Genomic DNA, 12,862 nt, shown 5'->3' with positions numbered 1-12,862 from the left:
CTATGATATAAGATGCATTTCTATTTGATGATAAAACATAGCTCCTTTAATCCCTGTTTTGTTGTTATTAGCCATTCATTCTAGTCATCTGTAATATAAATCTCCACTCACTCCATTTATTTTCATGAATCCTCCCATTCTTTTACTTTTGTTGCTGCCAACAAGCTTTATCCCCAAGTGAGTGCCATCAGCATGGATTCCCTCCTGACTGATAACACATGAATCACACAACTGAGAGCTTTTGCAAGTACTCTTTTTAAGCTCTGTAAATATGAAATAGTCATTTGAAACAAAAAATAAAATGGGGTATGCACACTCATATAACATGGTAATAACTTGAGAATCTCCGGAAATCACAATAAATTCACATGAATGAACTACTATACGAAACTGGTGACATACAATTTTAACCTATGTAAATGGCAATTACATCTGATTCAGCCTGATATTTATTTAGACTGCTCTCTCTGAACTGGGCTACACATCAACATTAATAAGCCCTACTGTCCACCCAAAGTCTTTCACTGAGTTAATTTTTTTAAATGTAAACATAACACTAATTTTCCTGACAAAGCAGAACAGCATCATGTCTGCCAATACAGAACATGACCAATCACTGAAAATACTTCTGATTTATTCTGTCTTAGTCAATAACCGTAGGTCCAAAGTCAATTTGTTATATAAAAACTGCTTTTTTGTTAACACAAACATATATACAATTTCAAGAGCTAAAGCCAATATTCCATATATACCAGATATAAATCCCACACCACTGGAAATTAAAAACAAAACTATAACCAGAAGAGTTCACTAAATATAATTAAAGAAAATATTAGGAGTCTGAAAGGGCTGAAGGGCAGAAAAAAAAAAAAAAAGCTAAGTCTTTTAGGACTATGAAACCTAAAGATTTTTTTTTCCCTCTAAATTTGTTAAAGAGAATCTGTCTCTGGATTGAGAATTCGCTTGCAAAGTCTCTGCCTAGAGCAAGATATTCAGAGCCAACTTGTTAACTCCTAATAAAACAAGGCTTGGAAGGAAAACGCTTCCAGCCCATAAGCAAAGTGTACCAGCCGGCATTGTGATAATACCCCAAATGATTGGTTTTCTTAGGTATATTTTCCCCTTATTATCAACTTCCTTTTTCCATCATCCTAAGATCCACAAAAAATATAAATCTACCATAAACCAACTTGAATCTGAACACCTTTGTGTTTTGACAATAAAAGGTCATATAGGACCCATTATGTTCCATGGAAAAAGTGAGCATTGTCCACCTTTACTGCATCAGAACACTATTGTCCTTTTTGGTGTCAAATGATGCTTCATCATAGTTTGATAATACTGGTCATTTCAAACATTCCTACAGCTTTCTGAATAGGTTAAAGTTACCTATATCTAATGATATGTTGATTTTCACTCTTTGTTTTAATCTGAAACCATAATTTCAGGGGTAAATTGACACATGATAAAAAAAAAATCCCATTTTAGAAACTCAACAGTATTGTTCAGGAGTATTCTATGTGGATTAATTCTTTACTTTAACCTATTAAGGAAATGTTAATCAAAGAAACTATCAACCCATAATTCATTCTTTTCCACTGGCCATTCTCTTTGATTTCATAGGACTAACATGTTTGGGGCTGTTATTTTTAGTAAACTATTCAATAAATTAGCTAGAAATACCTCCAAGGGATGTTTTTCTTAGGCTACATAAATGGTCTCTAATTTTTATTTAATAAAGGTGTTACTGTCTCTTTCAGTGGAATTAATTAACAGTTGTTAAATCTTTAACTCAAAAAGTAACTAACAGAAAAAGAGAATCAGTTTAACTGATAACTAATTTGCTAAGGATATTTGTAATATGAATTAAACAAGAAAAATTTTCTTTTTTCTCTCAATTGAGACATCCCAATAGCAAATAAGATTAGTCACAATATAACATGTGCAAAAATAAAACTGTTCTAAGTGTTTATGTTCAAATAAATTCATCTATATTAAATTAAATTCTATTAATATTTATTAAGTATCTACAGTATTCAAAGTCCTATGTTCACATGGCTTGGAGAAGGTAACAAAATGGATGAGTCCTACAGATGTTCTGTCACGGAATTTTTGGTCTAATAGGGAGACTATTCAAGAATCGGACTTACTACTAACATGGAACTTAGAAGGTGACAGCTTGAAAGGACAAATGTTAGAACTCATAGCCTGACTTGTACTCCAGATGATTCTAGATTTATGTCCATTCCTACAGGAGTTCAGAAGTTCAAGGTCAGATAATCTCAAATTCTTGCACAGGGTAAGAACCAGTCAGACAAACAGTGAGTTAAACAACTATCTACCATAGACAGTTGGTGGTCCTAGCATTCTCTATTGAAGAGCTTCAAGCACCTTGCAAATCTAAGTGCTTTTCTGTTTTAACTCTGTAAATCATCTGAGGAAACACAAATAATAATTTTCATTTAATCAGTCAAGAGACCAAGAGAATTTTGACTTCAACCTACTGGTTTCCCCAAAATAAGAGGATGTCACCACACTCATAACAGACTTTAAATCTGGATATTTGCTAGTCGGCACACAATAGCTCTCATTTCACAACTCTGTGGTATCTTCATCAGGAACCATCAGATCTATCTTTGTTTTAGCTTTTGTTTCTTGGCAAGACTAATGGAAATCTGAAACTATGAAAAATCTAAAGTTTGTGAAAGGAAAAGCTAAGAACTAAAGAGACCAGAAGCACAACCTTTAACCACATCATCCCAACTCAACTCCTTGTTCCTCTGTTTCCCAAACATATTTGGTGCAGAGCCTATTTCAGAGTTGCCCACCTAGCCCCATCCCAACCATTCTCTCCCTCACTGCTAGACAGTCAGGACACAGCGGCCTCCTCTGGCTCCATCCTTTCTCCTGAGCACCAGGGAGGGGGTGCAAGTATGTGCCGCCCTCAGGCCTGATGTTGCAGTTAGCTGCTCTTACACCCTTTCATCACTCAGTCACTATCTGCGCCCTCACTTCCTTATAACCTTCCATCTCTGATGTATAAAACTTCTCTATGTTTTCACATGACAAGGAAATAGCTTCCTCCAAGGTTATTATGGTCCCTTTTTTGCCAAAGCTAACAGCTCCAGGGGCTTCCTAGGTAGCTCAATGGTAAAGAATCTACCTGCCAATGCAGGAGATGCAAGAGACATAAATTCAATCCCTGTGTTGAAAAGATCTCCTGGAGAAAAAAATGGCAACTCATTCCAGTACTCTTACCTGCAGAATGCCATGGACAGAGAAGCCTGGAGGGCTACAGTCCATGGCCGTCACAAAAGAGTTGGACACAACTAAGTGACTAAACAACAAGGGCTTCCAATCTCCTCTTCTCCTTCTCTTGCCCCTGTCCCCCTTGACAACGTTTCTCCACTGGTAACCCATCTTCCCTTGACTTCCATGAAACCTCACTTTCTCTCTAATCATGTCTTCTAACCCCTGGCCCTTTTATGCCTCAAAGCTTCCAATCCCTGCTTGCTCTAACTTTCTCCTTCAGAGAATCCTCCTTTGGTATCATTGTAACTATTTTATCCAAAAAGTTGGCTACAGAATCTATTCTCTAGTCCTGTCTTTTGGTAAGCTTGTCCGCACCTTGAACAGCCCAGTGGGTATTTCTCACCAACTCTCTGAAGCACCAGCAACTTCCTCTCAGTTTATCATTACGTTTCTGTCAAAACCATCCAAGAGTCACTTAAGCTCAAAACCTTGGACTCTACTTTGATTTTCCTTTCTCTTCCCACTCATATATTGCATCAGTCACCTCTCTCTTTCCCATTCCTGCCACCAAAGCCAAAGCCCCACCTCCCTCACCGTCTTCACTTCCATGAATTACTGAAGTAGATTCTCGCTTGCCTGTATTCTCCAGAGTATGCACACCACCCCTCCTCCTCTCATTTGCCTCCCCTCCTGCCATACACACTCACATCCACACAATGGTTTCAGATGGCTTCCAGGAGATTTTTTTTAAACTGTCATTATCATTATTTCACTTCATTGCTGAAAAACTTTCAATGATTCTCAGAATGTCTCAACTGGGCTTTTCAGAGCGCCCTAAGATGTGTTCACTAGCTTTCCAACTTTATTTTGCATTACTATAACACAAAAACTTCTCACAGCCAAGTCCCAAACATTTTTGCTCTTTCACCAATGTTTGGTGCCACTGTCGGTCCCACATTCAGCCATGCTCTATCCTTTCCTTTTCACCAAGCAAAAATCTTAGCCATTCTGGGCATGTTATATTCACAGTATCATGACAGACACACTGGACAACCACCCGAAATTCCCTAAATATTATGCTCTTCTGCACCTCTGCACTTACACTGATGAACTTGCAGCTTCCTGAAAGGTTCTTCCTTCTCCTTGTCCTCTCGGAGAAAAGCTCTGTTTGTCCTAAGGTTTAACTCATGTGCTACTTCTTTTTTAATTATCCCTTACTCCCAACCAAACCTGACACCCAGCAGATATAATTTATAGACCTTCTTCTGTGTTACCACTGCACTAGTTTATATCACTGATATATATTTGCCAGATACACTTATAAGGTCTCCTCCCTGCTAGGATGAGGCAACACAATTCTGAATGTCTCTCTGCTTCTAGCACTGAATACGGGCTATATTAGAGACATTCACTAAACATTTAATCAAAATTAATCATCTAATTGTGACTTTAACTTTCTTGCAAAGGAGGACTATATAATGATCCCTACCTAAAATTCTGCCATGTAGATGACTGCTTTCTGAATGATAATAAAAGATATTATGTTATTAATTATTTCATAGAGAATATAAGCTTTTTAAAACCAGAAACCATGTCTTATAATTCTTTCAAACTGTAATGGATAGATGCATGGGTGAAAAAATGAAGAGATTAGAAAAGTAGGTCCTTTTTGCCTTTCCATTCTTTTTTAACTCAAGTTTTTAAATGGCTTATGCTGTACTTATGCTTAGTTACTCAGTCGTGTCCAACTCTTTGCAACCCCATGGACTCCCCTGTCCACAGAATTCTCCAGGCAAGAATACTGGAGTGGGTTGCCATGCGCTCCTCCAGGAGATCTTCCCAAACCAGGGATCAAACCCAGGTCTCCCACATTGAAACAGGATTCTTTACCGTCTGAGCCATCAGTGGTGGCTACTACCCAAATGGCTTATAAGTAGTATGAGAAGATAGCAAGTTTGTTTCATCTACAAACCACATTGTTGACAAATGATTGTTTTTGTTCTTTAAACATTTATGAATAAATACTTCTGGGCTAAAGAAACAGTTACCAGTACAGCTAGAATAAGCTTCTTAAAATCCAGTTAAGAAATGAGTCCACATCTGAGGTTAGGATCCATGGCATTTCCCACATGCCCTTCTTCCACTTAGTGATACTACCAATAAGCTCCTGATCCGAAGGTCAGCAAGGGTAAGGTGATAAATGAATGCACATCAGTGATTACCAGTGTAAATGTACAAGGCTCTTTCAAATGTTGGAAAACTAGTAAGATGGAAAGTGCTTATTTGCGGAAGTGATGCTTCTATTTTAATGAATCTAACATTCACATAAAATTCAAGGATTTGATGTTGTCATTATTTTACGCAAGGTACACTATAGGCAGAGGGCAGACAAACTTCCTTGCCAAACACCTTAATTCAAATTCAAAACTGAAAGCAAATTTCTTTCATGACTCAGAAGAATTAGGTAGACGAAAGTTAAGTTACTTTGACCTCATCAGAGCTAAACAACAGCAGAGGGAGAAGTACCGGCAGTTGATTAAAGGCATTGTCCTGACCACCAAGGCTAAGCAAGGACTGCCTTGTGGAACCAGGTCAGAGGACACTCATTTCTCTATTCAACTTCGAGGCGCCACTTTGTAAATGACACAATCATTTTTGGGTACAAGAGGTGCTTTAAATGTGGTAACATTATATCATTTCAGCTATAATGATCATAATTACTTATTTCTTTTAATCACAACCCACTTAACCACTTTAGTACAGAGGACTAGTTCAAGGAGTTTAATTTTCATTCAACATCTAATCTTTGTGTTTACTGAAACCCTTCACGGGCTTTGTTTACTGTCTGCTTGCTGGCCTGGACGTTTGATCTTGCAAGACTAGATCAGACAGGGTCAGATAAAATACTGATTACTAGAATAAACCAGCCTTGAGGAAGTAACACTGGTTTTTAAAAATCCTCATTTCTCCCAGCTTTTTAATATTTTGCAAAATAAGCTCAAATAAACAAATAAAATTAAGACAACTAGCAATCAGAGGTTCTTGAGCAATGATTGAGAAAAGGAAAGTGATGGGGATAATTTTGCTTTCTGGCCAAAGTATGGGGTTTGGTTAGGTCTGCTCATTCTAGTGGTATTATTTTATGACACAAACAATTTTGTGAGATCCACTAGATTTGTGTAAACTTTCAATGACCCCTTAATTCTAGTGACATATTATTAAATACTTGAGATTGACCTGACCAAAAACGATAGTTCACTTTGCTTTTGGTGCCAGATGGAAAACATTTTAAATATAAAGTTATTTTCTTTTAACTTATTAGTTTTTAATTAGGGAATATTTAAAATATATCATCCATTCTTTGTTAACGTACTTTCTTATTCTTATAAGCTCCCCTGTGAACACAGATTGCCAGAATAACATAATTTCTAATAGTATTGCACATAATTGCCACTTAGCTTCACAAGAATGATGGGGCAAGTTTATGCCTAAATAGATTTAATACATAAGATGACTTAGGTTAAAAAGTTAAGTGTTTTAATAAAATGTGTAGCACTCATGAAAGAAAAATTCATACGTAAATCTCATACAACCCCTAAAATTCTTGAAAATAATTAATAGCATGAATGCTTCTAGGTCCCTGTGGATTAATCTTGTGTCCAACACTAAGATTCCTACATAAACAACTGTTAATATTGCTCTTTTTGTTTTGCTTTGATTTTCCTCATAGTATACTTTTTTTTCCCTTAAACCTGGGAGTTTATATGAGCTCTACATTGTAGAAACTAGGCCAGAAGCAATTATAGTATGAGATGAACAGCAATAAAAAAATGCCATCTAAACCAACCAACTATGCCATTCACCCACTTCATTTTCTTCAATATCAAAAACTCCTGGGAAGTAGGTTCATAGTTCTGATCTTTAAAACCATAGTATACAAACTGTCTCCCCATCTATCCTAAATTAACACTAATGTTAACTCAAATATGTCTGTGTCAACTATGATTGTCTTTGAAATTAAAGGAAAAAGGTAAACAGAATGTGCTTTGCTATGATCACTGAGGAAAATAAAGTTAACATGCTAAGCCAAACCAACTTAGGACGTTTTAAAGAGTAAGTGTAAACGTTTAGCTATAATAACAACAAATTCAAAAAATGCACATTAAAATGTTTACTTCAAAATTTAGACAATTCTATTTGTATATAGTCTTCACATCTGTTTTTAATGATATCAAATTATTGATTATTCACTTTTCTCATATTTATTTAAGCATTAACTATAGAATTTGGAATCTGATCTTTTTTTTTTCAAATCCTTTCAGTAGACTTTTATTTTTGCCAGGTTTTAGTCATATTTACTTTGATCTTTCAAAGTATATAATTATTTTACTGTTTATTTACTTCTATGAGAAGAAAAAAAATTTTTGACCTACAAGATCTATATGTGGCAATTTGTAACAGAATCACATAGCTTATGTTTAGGAAATCATGGTTTTGATTAAGAAGCAACCATTTAGTTCCCACTGTTTTATTAAAACAGACATTAGAAGATAATAGGAAACATATTTAACAATGTAGAGTGCATTTAGTTTGAGCCATCAGTAAGTTAGCTTCAGATTTTCTTCTACACTGAGTATCAGCAATGATACATGTAAGCTGGTAATTATGGGATGGAAACAAGGTAGGGGTGGGGAGACAATAAAAGACAGAGAACACTGATTTCTGGATTCTGAGGAAGAGGAGGGCATGGCAAACCACTCCAGTATTCTTGCCTGGAGAATCTCCATGGACAGAGGAGCATGGCGGGCTACAGTCCATGGGGTCACAAAAGAGTCAGACATGACTGAGCTACTAAGCGCACAGGAAGAGTCTCAGCTAGAATTCTGGTTTTGCTACTTTATTTCCAGGCTTGAAATTCCAGGTGTTTTTTTTGTTTGTTTTGTTTTTTCATTTTGAAAATGGATGGACACAAATAGAAATGTCACAAACAAAATCACTGCTTTCTCATGAGTAATGGATTCTACTAGATAGGAACCCCCACAGTGACATCTATTCATAGCATAAAGCTTCTATCAGTGAAAATGTTTTTGTATAGGTCCAACACTTCCTTTTCTCTGAAGGTTGAAGGTTAATAAAATGCACTTCTCTGGAGTGTTTATTTTCTGCACACCATCCTACCTGTCATGAATTCTTTGTTTTTCCTCCCACTCCCTTGGTTGATGAATCAACACCACTTGAACTGTTTTACGGCAGCTTGTGTTTACTTCACACATACCTTAACCTTCCCTTTACTCCTCCTACTGACACACACACATGCACACACACACTTTTCAACAGCAATGACTAGCGCCATCTCTTTGAATAGTATGTGTACATAGTGTCTGGCCGCCTCTCCAGGTGTGGATCCTTGACCTCCTGAAATCAAGGTCTCAGTCTGCTTTTATGGCACTTAAAGAATTAACTGTGCATTTACTATCTGGAAGGAAAAAATGGAGCTTGAAGAACTGAATCTCTAAGAAAGAAAGGAGAAAAGTAGAAGACTTAAGTGTTAATGTGTATGTGAACAGACATACACACATACCACACACACACACGCACACACACACAGATTCTGCAGTGGCAATTCTGAGAACACTACAGTGAAATTTCCAGTCTTTCTGAATTTAGAATTATACTCCAGACTATTAAAAGAGTACGTACATTCTCTTCCTTTCTCTTATAATAGCAAGTAAATGAGATCTAACAAATGACCTTGAAGCGGTATGATTCTTTTGATTTTTTAGCCAAAGAGGATATTGTTCAAACACTTTAACAACCTGATTTTAAAGGAAAAACTTGGAGACAACACTTACAGAAAAGAAACACTTCCGAACTACACAATCATGTCTTAGAATGAGGAGTTATTCATCTTATCCTGTACAAGAGTTAATATTAGTAACATTCTAAAGCAAGTCCGCTAACCAGAAACTAGAAAGTCTAAAGAATTTTAGAATATGTTGAAAAGGAATGAATCTTAATTGAATTTTCAGTGAACTTAATTTCTACTGGGTAGTTCAACCTCTTGACTTTCCTTACAAATTATATATTCAGCATAAAATGCTCTCATTCCTTTGAAATCAGAAATGTGCCACCAATGCAAATAAAGTTCATTTCTTCAAAAGGTAACCTTGTAAACAAACTCCCAAAAACAGCCAAGAGGCATTACTTTGATACTGTTTCCCTAGAGAAAACTTGCAGGGTAATAAAAACAAACAAATTCTTCCTTTACTTTTACCTGTCCACCATAAATTGTCATTTAACCCTCTCCACAGGGCAGTAAACCACTAGCAAGGCTCTGAATACCCAAATAAAGCACAATGGATGATGTCATAATCACGCAAAATATGGACTAGAAGGACCCTCAAACACCAATCTGTTCTGTTCCCCCAAATTCCCCCAATTTCCTCAGGGACTGGCAGCATTTGAATTGATTAGCCTTTGAATCGGAGAAGGCAATGGCAAGCCACTCCAGTACTCTTGCCTGGAAAATCCCATGGATGGAGAAGCCTGGTAGGCTGCAGTCCATGGGGTCGCTAAGGGTCGGACAAGACTGAGCGACTTCACTTTCGCTTTTCACTTTCACACATTGGAGAAGGAAATGGCAACCCACTCCAGTGTTCTTGCCTGGAGAATTCCAGGGATGGGGGAGCTTGGTGGGCTTCCGTCTCTGGGGTCACACAGAGTCGGACACGACTGAAGTGACTTAGCAGCAGCAGCAGCCTTTGAATTGGGGTGAGAAGAATAGAATTTTTCCAACATTGACAAATTTGCAAAGGCCAAAAATGATTGCAAAGGGCTGGATGGCCTAAATAGTATGCCATTTATTATATTTATGATAAGAGAACGGTATATTCAGTACCAGATATAATTCCATATATAATATATGACTGCTAGTAGAACTACCACTATTAATAAACAACAACTAAAATACTGTAACAATGATTAAGAGATTACTTTGTGCCGGTATTAAGGTATTTAGTCCTTGTAGCTAGTTGGCGACTTACTTTTATTACTTCCCAATTTCAGATGAGGAAACTGATTCTTGGTAGAGTTAAAGAGCCCCTTTGCTTTAACCATTATTTTGGAATTGTCTTCAAATAAACACAACATCAAAACTCCACTTCTGATCAAAGATTTCCTGATACCACACATTCATTTCAGTTTGTTAATTTGTACTTAAACTATAAGTGCTAATTTAACCTAGAATGATTGCTTTTAAATTACATTAGTAAATTAATGAAAATGATTTATTGATTGAGTTTTTAAAATAGACATGCCTATCTAAAACATACCACTTCAAAATATTTTTAAAGATTTCAGCCTTCACATGCATCTCTTATGAAAACTATAAACTTCATACATTATGCTAAGAATTTAGTTTTAATGCCATGTTAGTTTTAAGGGAGCCAATTTGGATCTCTTAATGAAAATATTAAGAGAATCCTATCTTGTACCCCAATGCTCATAGCAGCACTATTCACAACAGCCAAGACAAGGAAGCAACCTAAGTGTCCATTAATGAATGAACAGATAAAGATATGATATTTATATACAACAGAATATTATTACTCAGTCACAGAAAAAGAATAAAATATTGCCATTTGCAGCAACATGGATGGACCTAGAGATCACCACACTAAGTGAAGTCAGACAGAGAAAAACAAATATTATATGATCTCATTTATTTTTTTGTTGAATCTAAAAAGATAATAAAAATACAAATGAACTTATTTACAAAACATAGACTTAGAAAATAAACTTATGGTTGGCGAAGGGGGAAGGGGAGATAAATTAGGAGCATGGAATTAACAGAGAGACACCACTATATATAAAATAAATAACAGATTTACTGTATAGTCCAGGGAACTATATTCAATATCTTTTTTTCTAATAACCTAAAATGGAAAAGAATCTGGGAAAAAAAACTGAATCACTTTGCTGTACACCTGAAACTAACACAATATTGTAAATCAACTATACTTCAATTAAAAAAATATCCTACCTTTAGAAAAAATTATATAAATTTTTTATTAAAAAGTTATATCTAAATCAGCATAAATTCCCAAGAGTCAACAATTCCTTGACCTAAAAAACTGAAAATCAGCTTCAAAAATATAAGCCAATTTACCTTTAATCTTCTTGTACTTTTTATACCATCTCCCAAACTCCTGGCACTTGGTTGCTGACACGTTGGCATAATATGTGCTATTTACAATGGATGAAATCATACTCTGCGAAGGAAAAAAAAACAGTTATTTTTGATATAAGTATTACTTTTTAGGGACAAGAAAGGGGACATTATAGTCTATACCAATCTCCTTTGTTTTTTAAGTTTGAAGAAGTCATTCTACTACAAACTAAACTATTAAACACAATTACCAAAATTTACTGTCCCTTTAACTTGTAGATGACAGTGCTTTCTTCAAAAAAGCAACCAGGGGACAATGTCAAAGACAGGGACAGGACATGCAGATTGACTGCAAAGGCAAAGAACAGTTGTGATTTAGGAACCCCAGCAAAAGGTGAGATCAGATGCTCCTGCATCTGTAATCCAAATAATGCCTTTCAGATATTTCTGTTCAGCTTCCAATTGCAACAAGCTTACACAGCCAAGAATCTGAGAACATCCGTGCTACACACTGCAGAACAACATTTAGGGAAATAAGTTAAATTAATATAATTTATAGAAACGTGTGATTAGCACTTGTGTGAAAATTCACCAAATGAAAAAATTAACAGTGCTATTTTAGAGCAGGGGAAACTAAACATAACACTTGTATTGTCTTTCTGAGTGCTAAAGTACCTGATTCCTTCTTGCTCTTCATACTCCTTTCTCTCCGCAACTCAACCCCTTACCTGATTTATTTGAAATTGCAGTTAAAAGGAAAGAGAAGTGGAACATAACCTGACTCACCACTGAAAAATTAAAAATTAAAACTGCACATGTGTGCTCAGTCACAAAGTTGTGTCTGACTTTTTGTGACGCCATGGACTGTAGCCCGCCAGGTTCCTCTCTCCATGGGATTTCCCAGGCAAGAATACTGGAGTGGGTTACCATTTCCTTCTCTAGGGAATCTTCCTGACCCAAGGATCAAACCTGTGTCTCCTGCATTGGCAGGAGGCTTCTTTACCACTGAGCCACCAGGGAAGCCCTATAACTGCATCAGTTCAGTTCAGTTCAGTTCAGTCGCTCAGTTGTGTCTGACTCTTTGCGACCCCATGAGTCACAGCCGTTTTCAGTTAATATGGCATGCTTGGACCAACACTGGTGGCAGATGTTAACTTATACCTGAATGACTGTGATAGTATGTGTGTATGTTTTGCACACAGATTTTATTTCTGCAAATTCTGTCTAAAAGCAAATGGACATAAACAAGTCAAGAAATCCAAATGACCTATGTAAGGCTTTATATCCTGCCTTGAAATCTCATCTTTCTTACAAAAGGTTCCCCCAGATATAAAGCAGAACTTCTAATGGCATTTTGACAAAGTAGTCAAGATAAAAAGGATAACAATAAATCAAGGCATTGGCAACTTATTTACCAGAAAGTTCAAACACCAGTAGACAGTC

General features: G+C 36.3%; 1 protein-coding gene across 1 annotated transcript in view; it reads right to left on the bottom strand.

Annotated features, from left to right (window-relative positions):
- SATB2 (SATB homeobox 2) overlaps positions 1-12,862 on the bottom strand; it is a 202,570-nt gene that overhangs the window by 93,333 nt on the left and 96,375 nt on the right. The window contains exon 6 of the mRNA XM_055398427.2: positions 11,420-11,522. Within this exon, the coding sequence (XP_055254402.1) occupies positions 11,420-11,522 (103 nt within the window). The remainder of the gene's footprint in view (positions 1-11,419; positions 11,523-12,862) is intronic.

This window comes from Moschus berezovskii, chromosome 2 (assembly GCF_049115385.1).
Source record: "Moschus berezovskii isolate FMDL1 chromosome 2, NW_MosBer_1.0, whole genome shotgun sequence".
NCBI lineage: Eukaryota > Metazoa > Chordata > Mammalia > Artiodactyla > Moschidae > Moschus > Moschus berezovskii.
The sequence above is the reverse complement of the archived record's forward strand: the minus strand, read 5'-3'. Positions and strand labels throughout refer to the sequence as shown.